General features: G+C 36.7%; 1 protein-coding gene across 7 annotated transcripts in view; it reads right to left on the bottom strand.

The window, feature by feature from the left end:
- KDM4C (lysine demethylase 4C) overlaps positions 1 to 23,983 on the bottom strand; it is a 282,638-nt gene that overhangs the window by 90,589 nt on the left and 168,066 nt on the right. For 6 of the 7 annotated variants that reach the window (XM_062017621.1, XM_062017619.1, XM_062017624.1 and 3 more), the window contains 4 exons: positions 18,202 to 18,383; positions 17,131 to 17,347; positions 16,144 to 16,220; positions 1,769 to 1,824 (listed from right to left, as the gene is read on the bottom strand). In XM_062017621.1, coding sequence (XP_061873605.1) covers positions 1,769 to 1,824; positions 16,144 to 16,220; positions 17,131 to 17,347; positions 18,202 to 18,383 — 532 coding nt within the window. The remainder of the gene's footprint in view (positions 1 to 1,768; positions 1,825 to 16,143; positions 16,221 to 17,130; positions 17,348 to 18,201; positions 18,384 to 23,983) is intronic. The other variant, XM_062017625.1, reaches the window with a different exon arrangement.

The following is a 23,983-nucleotide window of genomic DNA, read 5'->3' as shown; positions in this document are numbered from 1 at the left end:
ATCAGGCTGTCACTCTAATGCCGAACATAAACAGGAACTTCTTTAGCAATGAAAGGACCTGATGAGTGCCTGGGACCAGTGCTAAATTTAATAGATCAGTGCAACTTCAGGAAGTCTGTCAGAAGATGTAACGTGCTTCCTACACTCATCAGAAAGCGCTGCTATATCCCCTAAATGCTGCTTCAATACATAAATTTCAAAATAAGAAAGAGTAAATTAAACTAAAAAAAGTGTAAAATTAACATTGAAAGAGAAGCTAATGACATTTTTATGAACGAAGAGTAGCTTTCTGTGACTACTTCTAAATTCTGAGTTATATAACTGGTAAGTCTGAAGGAAGGGAAACATTTCCATTCTTTTACTCATATTTGTTGTACTCCCCCGTCATTCAATGTACATCCTGTCTGATTATGCCAGTTGCTCTTTTTTGTAAAACCTGAATGTTTTCCTCATTCCACTTTCTGTAGATATTCAGAGACACACGTGATATGAGCATCTCAGCAGATTAACAAAAATGTGGGCTGGAGCTAAAAAATAGATAGAGGATGCTGCAGCAGAACAGAAATCACTTCTCTTTCCTGCATTACACAGTGGTGTTATTTTAATAATTCATCTTTGACAAAAATATCTGGAAAAGTATCATATGACACAGAGGGACTGAGCAAACTGCTGTCATGTGACATTAAAGCTGTAATGGTGAAAGTGTGAAATAAGAGCTCTATATAAAGATGACATATCAATTAGCAGTTATATAGTTCAGCCCAAATAAATGCAGATAAAGCTTGTAGGTCTATCATTTTATTATGGTGACAGTTTTGTTTATGAGCTAACCCACAAAAAAAAAGTCTCGCATGAAGACTATTTCTTTATAACTTTTAATAACAACCTCTTTCTTTTCACTGCTGCCTGCCCGCCTGCAAAACTACATTGTCTTGCAATCTAAGCTTTATGGGACAGAAATGCTATAAATAAAATTCTTCTTCAATAAATCTTCACCCAAACCTTTATACTCTGACATCCCTCAGCCTAAGAGGACTTGAAACAATTGGTGCCTTCTGCTGAAAAGAAAGAATCTCAGCTCTCCTATATGGCAAATTGTTACCTCACCACTACCACCATTTTTGACACATTAACTTTCAAGTTGTAAATAATGCTCATCCTCTACCTGTAATCAGTATATGCAAGGGAAAGAAGGAGGGAAGGGAATGCATATGTTGTAAGTTACACTTGTTGAAGTAAAAAGATGCAACTGGAACACACTCTTCCAAGAAACAACAAAAGTTTGGAATGGTAGCTAAAATGGTTTTTGACAATGTATGATAGCTTTGCATTTAAAAAAAAAACCTTAAAAATCTATATGATTCAAATTAATTAATTAAAAAAATATTGTTTCTAGAAGTTCATAGGCATTGGATTAAATTTTGTAACCACAAATTTCCAAGAACAAAGAAGAAAATACACTTTGCTGTTTGGTAAGACTTGCCCACACGATGACAAATGAGCTCTCATTTACTTTCTTTACACAAAGGCCAACATTTGGAGCAAGTGAGTATGCACAAATAGTAAAACAAATGTACATTTTAGCATCTATTTCACAAAATGCCAGTGGCACTTTTCAATAGGAGTAATTTTAATTCTGTAATGACTTCAGCTTCAAGGGACACTGTCAAGTAATTAGGTTTACAGATGGAACCAGACATTACATGGGAACGGATTTGGAACAAAGTTTAAAACAAATGCATGCAATCCCAAAGTATACATTACTTACTTCTTGTCAGTAGTTTGCTTTAATGCACCACCTCTCAAATTGCAGAGACAACACTCCTAAAAACAAAAATAGTGTAGAAAAACATGAGCTTTCTTGACTGGTTACAAATCAGTTCTATTCAGCTGATGTTATGGATATGTAAATTGCTACTGTAATTAATGATATCAGTTAAAAACAGTCACCTACAAGCATTGTACAGGAAAAATACAAGAATAAAGTAATGAAGAACAAAATCAAATGAAATAAAGAAAAAAATAAAGTATTACTTATAAACAAAGTGACATAATCACTTTGAAAGCAATATTACATAAACCCACATTTCATTAGTGACATAGAAAACCTGGAATTGTTATACAGATTATGAAGGTAAAATAAAGTAAAATGAGATCTAATTAGTTTAACAGAAGTTACTGAGAAACTGACTCACTATCCATTTATCCAATTCAAATACTTTGAAAACCTGCTTGTTACTAACAGTTCTCAAATTTATAAGCCTACAGAATATGAGACGTATCACCTACCTGTTTTTGTTGTTACCTTTGCTGCACTACACCTTCACTGCCTTGATCTTCAGTACAACTCAATCTGCTTTCAGGCACTCACGAAGGCAGATTTCAGCTGTTCCCAGAAAATACATCAAAAAGGGCTTTTCCTACCTCTACTTACAACTGTGCCTTTAAAAAGATACACAGGCTTTTCTACTTGCCAACCCTCCTCCCTCTTTCTTCAGTGTTCCCCTTTTCTGAATGTATACTTTTTTTTTCTGTTTTTTTCTTTGTCCATTCACAGAAACAGATGAAAAAGTGTTTCCGCTGTAAGTTATTTTTCCTCCTTCCTTAATTTTTCTGGTCTCTACAATGATTGAAATGCATGAAACAAAATCAAGATATTCTGTGCCCATACATCTATTAGAAAGAGAGCTCTTATTGCAAAACTCTAAACGGAATTTGCCCTTCCAGGGAAAAAACAAACAAACAAAACCAAATAAATTCTACATAATATGCCAGTCTGATCTCAGATTAAAATCTCCAATAATGATTACCAATGTATGCCAGAAATCTAATTGAATGTTTTATTGTATTTCTTAAGAGAATGACCTTCCCTAACTAAAAAAATACTTCATTGTGACAACTTAATCTTCTTCACAATTTAAGCACTGAACTTCTTGCTTTACCAAAAGCATGGAAAACAGGTAAGTCATTGCCTTACAGAGTACTCTTAAGTGTTTAACATTATTGTAGATTTGTGAAGAACACATTTGAGATTCATTACCTTACCCACAAGAGCCTTGGGATGGCTCCTAACACGTTCCAGATCACAGATCCCTTTGTAGTAGTAAATATTGACTATTAATTCAGGAAGCCTAAAGGCTCAGAATACTTCAGGTATTTAGAAGGGACTGAGTAGGAAAATGTAGTTTCAGGTCTATTTCTTCAGGTCTTCCTTTGACTGATTTTAACACCCTGAGTCAATGGGTCATCTTTTCTTCTATCAGTGTTGCTTGTCTTTAAATGGAGCTTGGTCACCATCAGAGTGAGGTATTGACCAACACAATGCATCCAGCTTGTTAGTTTTATATATGACAGTTGGGTGTGCATGATAAAAATAGTAAAAACTGATGGGAACACACCTCCACGACCACATCAGAGTAACAAAACAAATGAGCCAAGCAACCCAGAAAATAATACTAAAAATGGAACAGACATTTAGGAAGAGGTAAATACCAAAATCTCCTAAAAAAGGAACTATGCAGGACTTCTTGACAATCTGACCCCCAGCTCATCTGCAGTTCTGCAGGAGCATAAAGTTTACAATGCTGAGGTGGAATAACATCTGCAGACTGCTGAAGAGTACATGTTCAGTGGACCCCCCCCCCACCTGTGGATCACTCACGATGGTTTTTTTGGTTTTTTAATTTAAGAATTTCCTTCATATTTGTCATAAAAATCCTTTAACTGACCGCATCTCTGTTTTCTAAAATAACAGTGATTTTATTCCTATTTTTATGAGCTTTGATGTTTTTATGACAGTTTACTACAAAATTCATTATTTGAATAATGAAGATCTTTTCCTGCTTCTAACAGGTACTTTTTACTTTTAAGGAAAACCTTTATCTGACCATCTGCTGTGTAACTTATTAATGCAAGTGGAGATATAGTCCAAGGCCCTAAAGAAATGCCTTAAATCAATCCAGCTCAAATTACACAGGAAAATATTTTATATAAGAAGATGTTGCTAATAAATTTCTTCTGAAGGTTTACCGTGTCTTAAGCATTATAAAAATAAATAATTATTAATTAGGCATTGCAAGATACAGATGTCATAATCCTTACTACTAGCTGCAGAGTTCTCACACTAGATAAAACTGAAAAAAAAAAAAAAGAAAAGAAGAGGGGGAGAAAAAAAGGGGGGGGGGGGGGGGGGGAAGAAGAGTGGAACGGTGGGGAGGGGCACAGTGCAGCCCTGAGGAAAAACAATAAAGTGCCTGTAAATATCCTCATTACTGCCTAGAAAAGTATTTCCCAATGCAGGACCTATAGGAAACACATTTAATCCCTTCTCAAAAACCACCTATAGAAATCTTTGGTGAGTAGACAGTGGTGCTGAGTAGTAATTTTTCACTGTCTGCTGGATATGGGCTGTAACAAATTATGCTCTTAAGACCTACGAAATTTGACCACTGTTCCCTGAGTGGGAAGGACCATAGCTTAAAGCCTATTAAATCCATTTTGCACATCACGTCTGCATTGCTGTATATTGTCCTATATCCATGCAACATGGCTATACTTGACCTTCAGTTTCAACACACTGAAAGCAATGAAAACACAGGAGACCTGATATTTAGAAAGACTAATATTCCTAATACAGGTAAACCAGCGCTCGAATTCAAATGTACATCAGTAATTATTACTCATGTTCTCAGAGTGTGTGTGCACATCCATGTGTGTCTGCTGTCAGCCTGTGTTTAAATATCAGAATAAAAAAGGACTTCATTATAGAGCATCACCTTAGAACATATCCAATATCTGATACACTACTACTGTGCAAATCCTTTAAACAAGTAATTTTATTCATTTGTATTTGCATTAAATAATAATTTCTTAAGTATATTATTTTACACTTATCTAAATTAAATCTTAGACCATTTAAAATTGCTCATGTGCTTAAAAAATCTCCGTAACATTCCAGAATTACAAAAGAAAATTCTCTTTTCCAATATCTGTAGGAAGCAAGACACCTCCTTATAATTCACAAGCTTTAGCACACTAATGTTTCCTTCATCTTTTAACTTTTTAATACAGATGATACATTTATTTTATGACAATGAAGATCATATTCGCAGTTTCAGGACTAAACATTACAATAAAACTGAAGTTTGCAACCAGCATTCCTAATCTGCTTCTATTTTTCATTCCTCTGTTTCAACCACTGCAAGAAACTGCAGCAAAAAAAAGTCTGAAGTCAATGTGAATTAACCATGCTTTGGTACATACATCCAAAAGATGGATCACATTTTTTGGAATGATATGCCACTACTCAAGCATAGCTGCATATTAATTATTGTTGTATGGATAAATGCCACACAAAACCCAAGCCTGTTCACAATCATTTATATTTAAAATGAATGCATTTGGTTCTCTTTGAACATCTTTTACACTCTGCCAAAACTCAAAGTCACATTGACAGTAATGCTTATAAAAAGCAGTTTTCACACTTCTTTATTTGCATACCAACTTCATCAGCAATAGCATTCTGTATGAGATAGGAAACTGTCTGACACAGCGAGGCAATATAGTTCAGACAAGCCATAGTGGAGGAATATGTAGTAAGTCACATAACAGTTATTCTTAGGGAAAACTATGAACATGCTCCACATGATGTCCTTTCTTGTTAAACTGCCATTTTTCCTTTCCTCTAAGACCCTCTAAATTATAATGACATCTCCAAAGAATTGTATTTGTCCAGTTAAATGAAATATATAGCTTACGCTGTTGGATGAAGACAGGGTAAAATAAAATATATGTTCTTCTTAGTGAATTTTGTCTGATACATTTTCAACAAGTTCCTTGTAAAATGTAGTCTACATAACTTAGCAACATCTTCCAGCTCTTCAACATTCCTACCATTAAGAAGTTTTTCAAAACAGCTAACCTAAAGATTCCCTGCTGCAGCTTAATCTTTTTCATCTTTTTACTTTATGCATCAGAAACATGAAAAATAGATTGTCCCTTTCCTTTTGCCACTTTTCATCTACAGTCCCTTAGTCAGTTTAACAACCGCAACATTTTCACCTACTCTGTTCATCTGAGGCCACGTTTTTTCCCTCTGAAATGCAATGACAGCAAATTCTCAGTGATGTCAGGGAAAGCAAGTTTAGATGACACATCATGTATCCTTCATCTAAGGAGATGTGTTCACGCCATGTACACCTTTGGACCACACTGACTTGTTGAGCTCGTGTACTATAGTCTTCTCTGCAGCAGCTGTCCACTCTCTCCCCACTTCTCTGTATTCTAGCTTCAGTATCTTGCATTTTTCCTGATTTAATTTGATTTTCTCTTCCAGAATATCTCAATAATTTATCAAGATGTTTTTAATTTCTGATTAACTTTACTACATAGGCCTCATTTCAAAACAAAACAAAAAAAAAGGGTAAAAAAGCCTGTATTCAGTAACATCAGCTGCAATAGCTTTGGCTCAAGGAATAACAAAGCAGGCTGCAGTTGATTGGGCCAGGAAAGAGAAGACAGTATGGTGTTTTGAGAGAAGCCAGTAAAATCATGAGCAACTTGGAAAACAGCTTGACTAAGTACTCTGTTACAGTAACTAGGCAGTTGGTTGAATGTTTTCAAGGGAAAACATTCAGAACAAACAAAATCCTTCACAGAGTATGTGTCTGACAGATGTGGATGCTGAAGCTTTATACCAGTTGAAAAGATAATTTAATGAATGAGAAATACAAAAAAAGTTACCATTTACTTAGTAAATACGGAGATACTGCCTTTGACTACAACAATTTCTTATTTGCATATTGTACGAGAGCATTACGGAATGCTTACCCAAGACTTATATTCTTCCTCAGGTATTCATTTCTGTGCTAGAGAGAGGATAACAGTCTGGAACAGACTTTGGTTTAATTCATTATGGCAGATCTTACTTTTTTGTTTAACCTGTCATTTATAAGATTTACCACATACATTTTAAAATGTTTTGGAACATAGGTATTAAGAAAATCCTGTAATTTGGCACTGCTAAGTATAGACTGAAATACGTATTACATATAATTTACATTTCATTTTAAGGTGTTTGTAAGGTTTAGGATTCTGAAAAATGAACAATGCATTCACTGAACTTTATTGCTATATTATTAAGTACTGTGATAACTTTGTGATATCAGAATGAATCACTTAAAAGTTAAGTATACCTTTTGACTAGTGGTTTGAAGCATTGGAAGTGTTGATAATGTCCTGAGCACTAAGCAGGACATTGCTTATCTAGTCAACTATATATTTCCACTTTTTTCTAATCAACTATTTTTCCTTTGTGTCTATTGACTCTAACTAGTATCTAAATGCACTCAAAAATCTAAGAAAAATTGTTTGGTAGGACAGGATTTTTTCCAAATATTTTTAACAAGAGGTTAGAACAGTTGTTTTCAGTTTTAAGAGTCAACTCCCACAAAGCTGTGTTTCAATAATGCAGATTTTCTACTCTCATTTAAAAGAAGCTAATTAAAACAGACATCTAATCCTGAACTCTGCCACAGTTAAGTCAAACAGATACTAATTGTACAGCTAAGGCTGATAAATACCTTTTATCCTTTTCATGCTGCTGGATTGAGATTCTTAGAGAGACACCTTTGAACTGAAAACAGATACCCCTAGTCTTCCAAGCTGTATCTCAGCTGTCTTGTAATGCACAAGGTCACACACTTCCTAGAAGCATTAAGACTGATGTGCTATTTGAATACACCATTCCTGCCTTTCTGGCTCTTTCATTTCCCCAGATTATTTGTATTTGTGTCTGTATTTACCCTCGTACAAAGAGAAAAGGTACATTTTAAAAAATGTCCACTATTTAATATTTTAATTTTTCCACACCAAGAGAATAATTTTCTCTTAGTATTCACTTCAAGCTACTATCTTAAACTCAGCCTTTCAGAGATAAACTTTCACTTTTTTTTTTTTTAATTAGAGACAAAATATTCCTAAAAATAACAAATTACAGGCAAACTGGGGATTGTCTAGTAAAGGGGTTCACTTTTCCACCTGGGAGCATTATTTTTTAACAGAGTTGTTAGATGCTACCATTATAACTCAAAATCTTTATTTGTATATAAACGCTGTCTACCTTCCACCATCATCTGCCTCAACAATGCCACAATTTTTATTAATAATAGGAACTTTGAGACAAGCAATTAAAGTTTTTCTTTCCTTCTTTGAAAACATTACACAAGACTCTTGTAAGCATTTTGTAGATGCTTAAGGTTCATACTGACTGAGGAGTAATTCCATGATGGAGTAATTCCATGAAAGAGAAACCCATCACATTAATATTTATTTATTATGTAGACACATCTTTGGCTGCAAGTTTAAAGAAGGTTCTTAAAAATTGAAGGTGGCCACACTTTGGCTATGTATGAACATTTTACTCTTCCAGATGCATTCAAGTCTGCTCAAGACACGCATTTTTGAGAATTTAAAAGTTTACACATCAGGAGTCACTGAATTTCCACATTTTAGTACCCTAATATGGCAACCATTAAGCCTGCCTTGCTCTTGATTAAGGAATGGCCAAAAAACTCCTTGTAGTTGCAGCCCACAGGTCATGGCCAGGCTGAGGCAAATATTTAGAAAATATTTTAAAAAGTCCACAGCTCCCAAGCATTTGAACAGATTAGAGACAACCTCGTTTTTGAAGAAAAGTCAGACGGAATAAGATTAGTAGGTTTTAAAATTAACTAATAAACACTGAAATTATGTACCACATACAAAACTGATCATTCGTCTCTCCAAATATAATGACTGTGAAAATCACTGCCAGAAGAGAACATGGAGGGTAACCACTTAGCAAACACACAAACCAAAATGGAATTATAGTATTTCTAGTGATAAAAAACATGTAGGATTATGCCCTTTATTAAAAGATAATGTTTGGAAGTGATGGTAAATATTAGACTTAAACCTGAACATCTTTACATGAAAACTTCTATCTTCAAGAAGGCTACCTAGCACCAGCTGTGCAGGATATTTTGCTACCAGCTATTTCCAGCTTTCTTTTCCATCTCAATGATTTTGCAGCAGCACTCCTGGAGATCAGACACAGTCTTTGACAACAAATTTAGACTGGATGAGGTTGGTGGGGTTTCTCTGGTTCAATTCCAGCTCTAATCAAGGCCAGATTCAAAGCTGCATCTGATAGAAATCCTGTCTCACCCTGCAGAAAATGAACTTCTTCCTTGGTAAAATGAGAACAACCACAAATCTGGAGGTGCCCAAAGCTACCATGCCTTTTCACATGGTTATCAGTGCCAAAGGTTGACTTGGTGACCAACAATGAAGGGAATTCAATGCCACAATGGACTTTCAGTCTGAGCATTATGGCACTTAGAGTAACAAGATTTCTTCTGGGTTTAACAGTCTTTGATTTTGTTTCTTGACAGCATCAAGGAAACTCAGTATTCACCAAGCTGTTAAAATTTATTGTGTTAGATTGGTTTTGATAAGCAATATATATCCTATTAACAGACTAATACCAAAACCAGAAAGAAATACGCAGAACTTGTAAGTAATTCTCCCAGTAAGTCACCTTTTTGCAGATAATGTTTGGTAAAATCCAGATTTTATAAATAAATAACCAGGCCTTTTCTGAAAAGATCAAAAACTCAGAAAGCTTGAGGTTTGAACCTTTCGTGCTACAGACAAATTTTCATGCCCAACACTTCCTTTTAATTAGCAAGATCCAAATGTTTTTAAAGCTTGGTATCAAAATCCATCTGAAAATTAAGACACTGCACATACCAACTCACACATAGTGAGTTAATTTTAGCCATTTTTAGGCTCTGAAAACAGGAATTTATAATGGAAATGCTGACATTGTATCAGTAAGAAGAGCATCACTATAAAAAGATTGTTCAAAATTATTATTTTCCATAGGGTGAAACAGGGCAGTTTCTGAGCTGGAATATGAGCAGCTCTTATGTGCCATATTTCTGATGCTTTGGAAAAGGAAACAAAAAAGAAAATAATAATCCTTCAACTGATGTAACAGGCTTCTCTAACCACAAAACACAAACACACCAAAAGTCTTAACATCAAAAGAAAAACATAAGACATAAAACATGAAAATCTACAGAAAAAAATCTGCTAAGCTGTGTAACACTTGTTATTCAACACAGGATCTGTTCCCAAATTGGTGCCAGCTGACCAGATTAGGTGTTGAACTAATTCTGTAGTGCTATGGAGGGTTAGAACAATAGGTGAAAAGTCACGCAGCTTCCTCAGCAGCCTTATTAGCAGCTATGAAATGCATTTACTTGTTTCCTCACTCTTCTTTCTAATTCTTTCCTCTCCCAAATCCTTTTGTCCTCTAACTAATAAAAATACTTAGGTTTATGTACTATAGCTACTAGGTGACCACAGCCTCACAGAGTATACGGTACGCTGCATCCTCTATAATGCTAGTCATTACTCTTCCTGACTTGACTAGCTTTCTTTAGCTGAAGTATTTAAGACTAATGAGGCATTTGTTCTCAATCAAGGCACTTTTTATTAATACAGTTACACTTTCAGAAGACATGCAGATGACTTATTTACTTGATTTTTAATTGTTTTGAGGGATTGATTTATGGCTAATTTTTGCCATTTAGCATAGACACAGTCACTACCATTCTTTTGTCAATAATCATTATCAAAATGGACCTACTGCCTAGAAGAATACAAAGATATGTTACGTTGTTGTAAATTCAATTGCATCCTGGAAGGTGGAAATTCAACATGAAATATTGTAATGCATACTACTTCAGCTGGAGACATTGCAAATGCAAGAAAATAGTATGCATACGAAATACTCAAACCAGTTTCTTCTGATTACGTAAGACTGAATCTCCATCAAAAGTCTGCCTCTGTAAATCTGTGTCCACGTGGCCATTTTTTCTATTTCCATATTTTAATATGTTCAGAGTTATGTCCCATACATAATACAGTTTCATTTTTTTATTTATATAGCTCTCGTTTCTATAGCTCTTTCAGACTCCAATGCTTTGCAAAATTATACTGATACAAAAAGCCCAGAGAGCAAATTTTCTATAAAGTTAACTCCAGGAGTTTAAGTGAACTTAAAACAATACTTTATTATGTAACTAGATGAATGAGAAAGAATATTCTTGCCCAAGAAATAAATTCTGAACTTTGAACCAAGGTTTGCACCAATGTTTCATAACATCTCTACTTTTCGTTCTCCTTGTTTTCCGACTGGAAAATCCTTCCCTTCAGGATTTAAAGCCTTATCCAGAAGGACATTCCTCAGACAAGGCTACTTCAGCTAAACCTCTCTTTCAACGAGTTAATTTGAAGAGGAAGGAAACCATTTCAGACATTAAGGAAGCCAGGTGTTTCAGGGAATAGGTATTTTCTGATAGTTTTCTCCTTTTTTTTGTGCACTTTTCTGATGCAACAGTTGAATTTTTGAAAGCATGTGGGTATGTCATTCCAATAGTAAGTCAAATCTCAGTTTCACATCTTCTGCAACAGTCGCAGCTTTTAGGAATGGTTAACCCAAACAAGAATTTAGATTAATATGATATTTTTTCATTTGTTTGATGGAGGAACTTGAATTCTGAACCATGTTAGTTGGAATGTAGAATATACTCACTGTATATTCCCCACAGTAAAAAAAGGTCATGAAAGTAAGTAAACTTCTTCAATTACCTCTGCCTCTCCAAAGAGACTTATGGTGCTATTCAGTAATTTAAAATACAATTAAAATATTGTATGTATAACAACAGATACAAACAAACATATCATTTTAAAAAAATCATTAAAACCTCTATATGTATATAAATCAAAAGTACCATGAAACTTTCAACTGCAAGTTGGTAAGACTAATATAAATTGCAGATTTTTAAAAGGGAAAGGGGACTCTGGGAAGCAGAATACTGTTGTCTTTTTTTATAGATGTACAAGAGACTGGTTAAAAAAGAACCACATTTTTATTTGTCTTAAGCATAATGCTAAGACTAGATAAATGTATGGTACTGTTTTGAAGCGAAAGGATAATCTAAGGTTATAGTAAAAAACCTGAAGAGACGGAAATATGATCCTAAAATAAGAAACTGGACTCAAATACGTATTAGCAATTCGTGGTCATGCTGATGTCAGCAATGATGCTCCATACATGCAAAACCACACTAATACATCTAAATTATATTTCAAACTAATAATCTTTTTCTCCAAAGAGAAGTACAGTCTACTTACATTGACCAGTATTACTCACTAGAGAACAAACAAGCAAAGCAGAACCATATAAAACAGAAACCTCAGAGTCTATTTTATTCTCCTGCCTCAAGGCACAATCAAGTTTTCTTCAACTATTCCTGGAAAATGTTCTCGCAAGATGTTTTTACAAATCATGAAGGATTATATTCTACAAAATTTATAACCTATTCCAGCAGTTCGCTATTTTTAGAAATAAAAATTTACTAAATTTCCTGGCATTAACATCAACTTTTACTGAAGCAGTTTAAAGCTGCTACAAGCCATCTTGTCACTAAAATGAGAGAAAGGCAATTGATTTTGTTCCTGTTTGCCAAACAAATATAATTGCACATGACAGAATGCTACTTACTTCCCTTCTGTCTTCCTCTGGCTATACTAAGAAGGTTAACACTTTTCAATTCTCCCTTGTGGAATGATTGAGGTTTACCAGGAATCACTAAAAGACTTTTGGGTTTTGGTTTTGTGTTTTTGTTTTGTTTTTTTTTTCAATTCCATCTCTTCTTTTCTTTCACTCCATTCAGGTTCACTTTTTGTAAATGAAAGTCTGTTCACTGTTAGATACAGTTCTTCAGCTGGGATTTCATAAAAGCTGAAGAGGGCAGAAGGATAGTTCTATATGTTTTTCAGGCTTCACTTTCACTACAAAGCTTAAACATCCTGGTGTGATATTTCAGTTTAGATACAAGTGAAGACTGATGTTTTGTTTGTGACCAGAGAGGTCACAACTGCAGCTGGCAGAAGGAGCTACTGTTTAGGTAGGGACTCTCATCTTATATGTGCGTAACCTGTAACTCCTCTCTAAGTATTGTATTCTGTTTAATTACATATGATGTATTTTATATCAATTCTTCAACGTAGTAACATAATGTTATCCTACAAAACAGTAGGATTCAATCCCGAACAGTATTTGGATCTAATTCAAAACAGTAATCCTATAACCTAAATCAGTAAACTTCAGCCCACAAAACCCCCATGGTCCTTAGTAATTACAGGAAATATATTAGGAATGCTTCTTATTAATCCTTTCCCTTCAGTGAAATATTGAAATAATTGAAGAAAACAATATTTTGAGTAACATTTGATCTTTGTGAAAAAGCCTTTGACATATTCTGCAATTTTAACACCTTGGTAGTTTCACGTGAAGTATACTCCCCTATTTCCTGAGCAATGAACTTGAATAACCGAAAGTAGACCAGTTTAGATTTCTATGTGCCTTCCGCTAGGACACGAAAAGCAAACCACAAACAATGCACAGAGCTTTATCACTCTCCAGATGACTTTAACAGTGTGGTGAGACTGATGTCTGGTGGCCTGAGATACTGAGTGTTGAAAGCAAAGTCATATTCCTATACGATTGATATCTATTGTTTTACATCATATCTATGCTATCGCTTGAATTTAAAACAATACCAAAGGCATCTGAAAGTTAGGGTGAAATCTTTCACTTATTTCTTACTTTGTTTATCCTTACTAATTTTACTTTTTCTCCTGAAATTGAAGATAGGGTGACAGCCACCTAATTCCTTGGGTCATACAGTCATACAGCTCCTGCCTTTTAATAAGCAGCATGAAATATTCCAGGCTGTTGGCATCTCACCTAAGCTCTGTGAACTCTCAAGAGATAATCGCTAATAGTTGTGGGATTGCTTCAGCATCTCAAGAGATTTGACAGATCCTACTGTTAAAGAAGTGAATTGGATATCATTCACATCTGGATAAATAATGGTGCATTATTCACACCCTTGAAACTGTTGGATTTTTGCTATTTAACCTAGTTGGTAGATACCTACTATCTGTCGCTGCAACATCTTTCAGCTAACAATGAACAGTTCACATTGACACGTGAACAAGGCATAATTACTAAAGAACAGAAAATAGCAGATTATAGAGGAGAAGTTTTAAGTAAATTTAATACCAGTGTGGTCCATTCAATCTTCAACATTTCATTAGCTTAACAACTGAATGACAACTCCTAACCTTAAGATTGTGAGTATTATTCCACAAATATATCTGTATTAAGAGCTCCCTTGGAGTATAAGTTCATCTCACTCAGGTTGCCAAATCCAAGCTATAGAGAGATTAAGTTGCCAGCACTAACGATTTAGCTGCACAGTAACCAAGGCACACACACAATCATAGCAATTCAGTCAAATATGTAATAGCCAAAAGTAACATTCCATAAATCATCCAAACGGACAACACATACTGTCTAGCCTTTGCATAGTGAAAACGATGCTCCATTTCACTCCTATCACCTTTTCTTAACACTTATTATATACATTTCCAGAAATACATTGAGCCTTCTTTCCAGTTCCTAGCATGTGCTTTTGCAAAAATTCAATACTAGAACCTCTTCACATAAAATTTCCATTGAGCTATTTTCTGTATGTTTTTGCTATCTCTTCCACTCCTTCGTCTTACTTTCTCAAATAATTTGGCCAAAAAGTACTTTCCCTAAAATTCCCAGCTTCCCTATTTTCAGAAACTTAAATGAATCATAATAGAAGTAAATTTATTCAGTAAAATTTTCTTCTCAAATCAGTGCTGTCCTTAGGTGTGAATTTTTCCCCTAAAAGTTTGTCGAAGAAAAATCCCAGTTAAGTCAAGTTTAGTCTTTTCCCTAACATTTTCCTTTTTCTGTCATATCGCCCAGTTCCCCTTTTATTACCCCACAGTCATAGTAAATGTGTGAAGTTAGTCATTATCTCACTATTGCTATCTTCCACGTGCCAAAGTGCTATCTGAATGTCCTTTTCAATTTAAGAATGTTTATAAAATAACCTTAAAATCTCAGAATTATTTTAGAATCTTTTCTACAATAAAGCATTAAAAAAATATATGACTGAATTTTGATTTACTATTTTTCATTTGCTTTTGATGTTAAAAATACACTATAGTCAAAAGACAAAGAATTTCTTAAATTTCCTCTCAAATCTGTTACTGTTATTTTGCAGTTAAGATGGTATTCCAAGGCATAATTTTAAATTTGTCAGTGTTTTTAATAAAAACATCTGATTTAGTCCTATTGCTGTTCTACATGGTATTTCAAGAATAAGAAAGTTCTCCTTAGAAGACTGTCTAATAAAAAAGCTATAACAAGGTTTTCTGGTAACAAGTGAAAGGTAAAAATTGGATTTCACCTTCTAAGAATATCCTTCCTACTAAAATAGAACACATCAGAAAGATAGAAATCGATCCAATTAATATTTTAATAGTTATTTAATGAGATAGACAACAGAAGCCTGAACATTATAGATGGACCGTATTCTTGTAACAGGAAGTTCTAAGTCACTTTTTTCCTTTTCTTTTCCCAAGTTTAGGAAATATGTAGATTAGTGGAATGTAAAACTTTAAACTGTTGTTTTAAAATCAGCATATGTCTATGGGTTCAATGGGTTAATATGAACTACTATTTGCCTGAACTACTACCCCCTGCTGTATAAAACTATGTTACACTTTCTATGTGAAATAATAGGTATTTAGGAGCCTCAAAAATTAAGCCTTTTTCTGCCTATACAGCACAGTAAACCTTAAATGCTGTAAAATTTCTTTCTTGACTGTGATTTCTCCAGCTGCCTATACGTATATACCCTAAGTCTAAAATGTTTAGAGGAAATCTTGTTTCTTCACTCTCTACGTGCATTTAAATTTTCCTTTGTTTCCTTGAACAATGTTTTGCAAACAACTATGTTCTATTATCCAGTCCTTTAAATTGAAATCTAATTGTATTTTACAAACAATTCTTCTCCAGCAGGTGTGTGTTCAGAACAAAAAATACACAGGCTACATTCCACATGCAATCATGCATGTGCTACTGTTTCTTTTTTCCCTACTCTCTAATGTGTTAGATAACTAAACCAAGCAATGTGTGGAACTTACGGCTGTCCAGGCTTCTTTTCTGCATCGAGAACACAACCATTCATTATGGATTTCATGAGAAGGAACACCATAGCAACCTAGCATAAGAGAGATGGATTGATTAATATATCCTGCCTTTCCATCTATGATGTCACGCAATGCAAAGCACTAGTAAAAACACATCTCCTGTGACCAAGGACACTTATCCAATCTAAGCGTACTGCTAGTTACATAGTTTATGAAGTATATCAATTAGACAGTCTTCTGAAAACAACACAAAATAAAAACCCATCCAACCAAATATCTAAGCAAATAAAATAAAACAAAACCCAAAACCCTACCAAAAATGAAACACCCCAAAAAATGAAACTTTCTTATTTTCTATCAGTTCAATAGCAAATCACCAATTCTCCCTGCAGTAAAAATGTACAACTTTAATGCACTGACATCTAGTATATACAAGTGTACCACACTTTCATGTAAGAATGTCACATGGACTTCTTAAGAATTAGCTATTCAAATTCTACTGTCTGTAGAAGATACTGCATAAAAAACATACATTCATCAGTCGCTTTTGCAATAAGGAAGAATGCAAGGTGAAAGAAATTATTGTATATCTGCCATGATTAACAATATTCACAAGTACTCAAATTCAGCAGAATTTCACCTTGACTACTTAATATAAGACTTACTAACATCACACAGTGGTGGTTAGAAACAAATAGGAGAAGTTAAAGAGGGATTTAGTAGCTCATAATTGAAACAAGAACAAAAAATTTGTGACTATTAATTTTTTCCTGTAAAGTTAGATCTTCACTATTTTCAAAGCAATCATTTCTAAGTTAATAGAAAACTTAACATAGTTTTAAAAAATTTAGCCAATGATTAAAGCATTATATACAAAAATGTTCTTCAAGTATTTTTAAAGACATACTAGCAGCCTAATTATTTATGAATGAAACAAAACTTGAAATTGTTCAGTACAATCTGAACAATTAGTGTATTTACTTGCATGAACTCGTACACAACACTTTGTACAGGAAATCAGAAGACTTGTTCCATCTTCTTCAATAAAGGCATTTGATGGATAGTGCTCAGTGTTTTCTTCACTATAAATAAAACACATTTCTGGAATCAGAGGTTTAGTCTTTTCATTTTCAGCCATCGATGTTTCTGCTGACGTTGCTTCCCCAAAAGCAGGACTTTCTTCATCATGATTGTCTGTCTGGAAAATAAACAAAGTTAATATTAAAGCAAAAGAAGAGAGAGTCTTACTTACTCTTCCTTTTGACAATGATGAAATGATCTCTCCCCTCCCAGCTCTCGCTCTAACAATGTAACAGCGTATGAGAAAATTAACTGTGTCTAGGTATTTATCACAGTCATTCCATAGTTTCTCGATTTTTCATATAACTGTGAAATCCAGAATACCAATCAGCCTGCAAACTACTCTTACTGCAGCAGTATTAAATAATACCATACATCTGTCTCTCTTTGAGCCCTTTAACTGGGTCCAATGCAATAAAAGTCTTTTTCCTAGTCCCCACGCTGAGGGGATTCCAGTCTAGCAGCTTCAATATTAGCACCATATTACTACAGCAGCATTTTTATATGATATTTGAACCAATAATTCCACTAGCCAGTATCAAACAACACTCTGCGTGGAATTGTTTTTGTGTGAGTATTATTCACCAGAATGCCCAAGCATTGCAGAAATAGTTATTTCAACACTGCAGGACGGAGACATACAAACAGGCTCCAATAGGAACCATCTGAAGCCAAACGCACAAGGAAGTGATGAAAAGTTACCAACCTATGTGCATTCATCACCTCAAAGAGTGTCATTTCAAGGACAAGCATACATACACAAACACCAACCTTTAAACAAGCTCTAAGAGAAACCAAGGATAAACACAAGGTGAACAGATCATTAGTTCTCATTTTAAAATAGTGAGTTTATTTCCTTCTTACACAAATCAAATACATACACTTACCTTATTCCTGATTTATTGTAAATTAGGTAGCTGGGCAGCTACTTCACACTTCACCTGGAGATGATGGTTCTAGGATCTTGCTTACCTTGTAGTATGGCATAAGAAGAGTGCAAATGGCACAATGTGGTTCCTTTTTTGCACAAGCTGCATTGTATTCTTTTTCGGCATTGAAATTGGGTACTTTCGTCTGCCAAAGGTAGACCAGAGGCCTGGCCCATGTCTCTGTCTCTTGAATTTTCTCTTCAATTAAAGTAGTCTCAGGCAGTTCTTAAAGAAAACAAACAATTGGTTACATTGTAGTCCTAGAATGAAGACAAATAAAAATGATTTTATCATGTGAGCTAGCAATGAAGATAAAACAGTGCTGCACGAAATGCAGAAGTCTAAAAGAATTATGCATCAAAACAAGCACACAAAAAGTGCATTCACTTCTGTGTCATGAGCTGACTGCCCCAAAACCATTCAATGATTCTATGCCATTAGCTCTACTGCTTACAGTTTGTATTCATAATTCTACAACATTACATCTCCCTTTCCCCAACCTCTACACCCTATCCCTTCCATGCACTCCGCCCCAAATTCCTTACAGATGGAACATAATTCATCCTGTCAATCAGCACCAGACAAACAACTCCATTCACCCAGAATGGCACCTTTCAACTCTTCATGGAACTGACACTCAATTTTGCAAAGAGAAAAAGACATAAATTTTATAGCCAGGGAGTAATGGAGAACAATCAGATCTAAGCTGTAACTGGGCATGAATGCTGGATCCCCTATGGGAAAAAATTACTTGTAATATCAATGATCTGTTCTGGATGTTGTAAAAGCTTGGTTTAGCAGTGTTTCTGTGCAGGATTCCCTAAAGCTGACTTTATGAAATTAAAAGCCTCTAGAGAAGCTGGGAAATAAAATCATACTGGGACTCAAATAGCTTATTCAATAGAAGCAATTTAAAAATTTAGTCCTTTGCTATTGTGAAAGCTGTGGAAAATAGAAGGCTGTGAAAAGGACAATGAGTGCAAAACCCCTGCCCCACTGAAATCAATAGCATAACTACTAATGATTGGGTTGTTTAACACCAGCAGTCACTTGTTTCAATTGGACAGAAAACTCAAGATATCTTCACAGGCAACCTAGTGACTTTGCCACCTGCAAACACATATGACCACGAGCAGGGAAATGTCCTTTCATTCTGGAAAGGAAAGCACTGCTGACAGGAGACGTTAACTGTACTCTTCTGAATTGTGTCCTTATGCATTGCTCTGACTAATGATAAGGTCTGTGCTTCTGCTCATTCAAGTGCATAATGTCTATTAAATCTTCTATGATCAATGAGAAGGCATGTAGACGTCAATTAAAATAATGTGAAAGTGGGAAGGAAAATGTGAAAGCTATAGAATAGAACTTTCAAATAACAAAGAAAAGTCTACAGCATAGTCCTGTTCTAATGATGCATTTAAGAAAAAACACTTCAGAAGGAGAAAATTCCAATAACAGAGAAATGTTTCATGAGTACATTAAGCTGAATCACCACATTCCTTCAGCCTGTGACTGCCTTCACCCACTTTACAAGAAAGTGAAGGCTTTATGGGTCTCCTCCTATGATCAATTGTCATTCACTGCTATAAAAAATTATACAGTTTCCAGCATTTTTATCAGTGCTGAATAAAATATAGATTAAAATATTTGTCTAAAGGTAAGTCAAATGTAGCAAAAACAAAATAATGTATTCTGTATGTGATTTTTATTACATTTTGTATAGTTTCTCAAGAGAACTAATATCAATTCAATAAACATTTGCCAACAGTCCAGGTAAAAGAACAAATACAAAACACCTGCAAAAAATGCTGTCATCAAGTCAACATTCATCAGCAGAGTTTTAGGGTGAATAACATGGCTGCAAAATAATAGTTATGAATAAATAGCTGCACACAAGGAAGAGATGGCAATATAAAATGCTGGCATCACTTTTATAGCTTTCTGAAATACTTATTTTTTAAGTTAAAAGCCTAACTAAGCTTTTAGTTAAAAACATTCTGGCCAATCATCTTTTTTTCTATAGCTTGCAGTTTTCCAAAACTGTAAAATAAATAGCTCTGAAATTTATGCTGCTAGTTCCAATTCAATTTAAATTTTCCCTTACAGAATGGTCTCACAAGTGCTTAATCTTCGCTAACTCATTTTCCAAATTCTTCCTTTGATACTATTTTCTTTCACATGATTACACTGCCATTATTTTAAACATTTCCTTTATAGATGTGACCTCACAAAGATGTCAAGGCTTGATCATGTCTTATGATGACAACAGAGGAACACAGAATTTGTTGCAAAGGTTTGTAACTGACATCTTTGACACCTTTGAAATTTATACCTCTTGATTGCATCCCTCCTTATCACTGCTGAATAATTATCCCATAAGGGCCAAAGTTTTCACCCTGAAACTCAGCCTATTTATGCTCCTCTTCACTCAAAAATCTATCTTATTTCCAGTTCTAGAATCAATACTAGAACAACAGCTGTAGTTGTCTCACATAGTGCTCTAGTTTTTCACTGCTTCCAATGCATTGCTGAGTTCATGACCATATTGCTTCTGCTCTTGACAAGAACAATATTTACATCTTAATTACATATGAACTCCAAAATCTCAGTTCCCTCTTGTGTGATAAATTCTTTCCAGAACAAGAGAATGAAGAGAATGCAAGAGCCAGGAATAAAGCTGGCAACACTCTTGTATCATTTTGTTGCTTTCACAAGCTTTGTATTTACTTTCAAATGAAGCCAGAGACCCTGTCATATGCAGATGTACCAGACTGTGTCTTCTACAACCTCAAAAACCACCCACTCTATTTTAATGAATTTCTTTTTCTCCTATATATTATGTTTAGAAGAACTACTTCCATCTACTTATTGACTAGAAGCAAACCCTTCTCATTTGTTTCTGATCTTTTAACATCTCTGACTATCCATTTGTAGTGGTTTTGCTTGGGCCAGGTTTTTTGGTAGCAGGGGACTACAGGGGTGGCTTCTTTAAACAAAAAGAGTTGCCAGTGAAGCTTCCTGTGAAGCCTACAGGGTTAGGGCCAGTCAATTCTAAGCTGGACCCTGCACCTGACCCAGGCCTGGCCAATTAGTGTCTGAGGTAACGCCTCTGTGAACAATGTGTTTGAGAAGGAGAAAAAGTTGTTGCGCAGTTGCAAAACTGCAACAGCAACAGGGAGTGAGAATGTGAAAACACCTCTGCAGACACCAAGGTCAGTGGAGAAGGAGGGGAAGGAGGGTGCTTAGACACTGAAAAGGCTCCCCTGTGATATGTGGTGATATGTGCTTTACCACGGTGAAGCAGGTCACCCCCTGCAGTCCATAGAGGACCACTGGGAAGATGAGACCCACTCACAGCCTGTGGAGGAGCCCACGCCAGAGCGGGTGGATGCCTGAAGGAAGCTGTGACTCCATAAGAAGTTCATCTTGGAGCAAGTTCCTGGCAGGACCTGGGAGTTCATGGGGGAGATGCCCACACCAGAGCAGGTTTGCTGTCAGAACTTGTGATCCCATAAGGGACCTGGGCTGGAGCAGTCAGTCCCTGAAGGACTGTTCTCTCAGTGGATGACCCATGTTGGGGTACGGTGTGAGAAGCTGCCCCAATGGGAGGCCCCATGCTGGAGAAGTTCATGAGGGACTGTCTCGCGTGGGGAGGGACCCCACAGTGTAGCAGTGGGAAGTGTGAGGAGGCCTCCCCCTGAGAAAAAGCAGCGGTAAAGTCCATCTGTAATGAGCTAGCCACAATCCTCATCCCCTGCACTGCTGGGGGGAAGGAATGAGAGTTCTGGGAAGAGGAGGGGTGGGGGGAGGTGTTTTTAAGATGGTTTTATTTCTCATCTCCCTGCTCTTATTCATAGAATCATAGAATGGTAGGGGTTGGAAGGGATCATCTAATCCAATTCCCCTGCAGAGGCAGGTCCACCCAGATCAGGTTGCATAGGAACATTTCCACGTGGGTCTTGAAGACCTCCAAGGAAGGAGACTCCACAACCCCTCTGGGCAGCCTGTGCCAGGGCACCCTCACCCTCACAGTGAAATAGGGTTTTTTTATATTTAAGTGGAACTTTTTGTGTTCCAGCTTCATCCCATTACCCCTTGTCCCATTCCTAGATACCATCGAAAAAAAAGGGATGTCCCAGCCTCCTGACACCTGCCATTTAGATATTTATAAATGTTGATAAGATCTCTCCTCAGTTTTCTCTTCTAAGATCTCTCCTCAGTTTCCTCTTCTCTAAACAGCCCCAGCTCCCGCAACCTCTCCTCATATGAAAGATGTTCCATCTTGGTGGCCCTGCACTGGACTCTCTCCAGCACTTCCCTGTCCCTCTTGAGCTGAGGAGGCCAGAACTGGACACAGGAATCCAGATGAGGCCTCACCAGGGCAGAGTAGAGGGAGAGAAGAACCTCCCTTGACCTGCTGGCCACACTCTTCTTGATGCATCCCAGGATGCCATTGGCCTTCTTGGTCATGAGGGCACATTGCTGGCTCATCTTTAGTTTATTATCAATCAGGACTCCCAGGTCTCTCTCTGCAGAGCTGCTCTCCAGCAGGTCAATCCCCAGGCTGTAGTGGTGCGTGGGGTTGTTCCTCCCCAGGGGCAGGAATCTGCACTTGCCCTGGTTGAACCTCATGAGGTTCGTCTGCTGACATCCACTGCTCTCCCCTCATCTAGCCAGCTGGTTATGCACTCATAGAAGGATATCAGGTTAGTCAAACAGGATTTCCTCTTGGTGAAGCCATGTTCACTCCCCCTGATAACCATCTTATCCTTCATATGTTCAGTGATAACATTCAGGATGAGTTGTTCCATCACTTATCCAGGGATGGATATGAGGCTGACCTGCCTGTAGTTTCCTGGGTCGTCCTTCTTGCCCTTTGAGAGGACTGCAGTGACATTGGCCTTTCTCTAGTCCTCAGGCAATTTTGCCTGTCCTCCATGATTGTTCAAAAATGATGGAGAGAGGCTTAGCAATCACATCAGCCAGCTCCCTCAGCACTCTAGGATGCATCCCATCAGGACCCATTGACTTATGAGCCTTAAGCTTGGCCAACAAGTCTTTAACCTCTTCCCCTTCCACCCAGAGCAAGTTCTCTGCTGTCCAGGCCATCCTGTTATCCTTGCCAGACTGGGCTTCCCGAGGGTCAGCCTTTGCCATAAAGACTGAAGCAAAGAAGGCATTCAGTACTTCAGCCTTCTCTGCATCCTCGGTCGCCAGGGCACCCTCAGCATTTAGCAGCGGGCCGACATTCCCCCTCACCATCCTTCTGCTGCTGATGTACTTGAAAAATGCCTTATTGCTGTCCTTAACATCCCTGGCCAAATTTAATTCTAGAAGGGCTCTAGCCTTCCTGGTTGCACCCCTGCATGCCCTGGCAACGTTCCTATACTCTTCCCAAGAAGCCAGTCCCTGTTTCCACCTCTCATAGATGGCTGCTTTCTGCCTGAGTTGTCCCAGCAGATCTTTCCACATTCATGGAGGCTTCCTGCCTCCTTTTCCTCCTTTCTTGCTCATTGAGACACACTGATCCTGGGCTTGGAGGAAGTGGTGCTTGAAGATTGACCAGCTCTCATTGGCACTTCTGTCTTCTAGAATCATATCCCATGAGATCTGTCCAAGTAGATCTTTGAAGAGGCCAAGGTCGGCTTGCCTGAAATCCATAGTCATGGTCCTGTTTTGTGTTCTGCCCCTTCCACACAGGATCTTGAACTCTACCATCTCATGGTCACTGCAGCCGAGGTTGCCTCCAACCTTCACATCCTGAATCAGGCCCTCTCTATTCGTCAGTACCAGGTCCAGCAGCACACCCCTCCTTGTTGCTTCCT

This window comes from Colius striatus, chromosome Z (genome assembly GCF_028858725.1).
Source record: "Colius striatus isolate bColStr4 chromosome Z, bColStr4.1.hap1, whole genome shotgun sequence".
In the NCBI taxonomy this organism is placed as follows: domain Eukaryota; kingdom Metazoa; phylum Chordata; class Aves; order Coliiformes; family Coliidae; genus Colius; species Colius striatus.
Note: the sequence above shows the minus strand (reverse complement) of the source record. Positions and strands in the feature narration are given on the sequence as shown.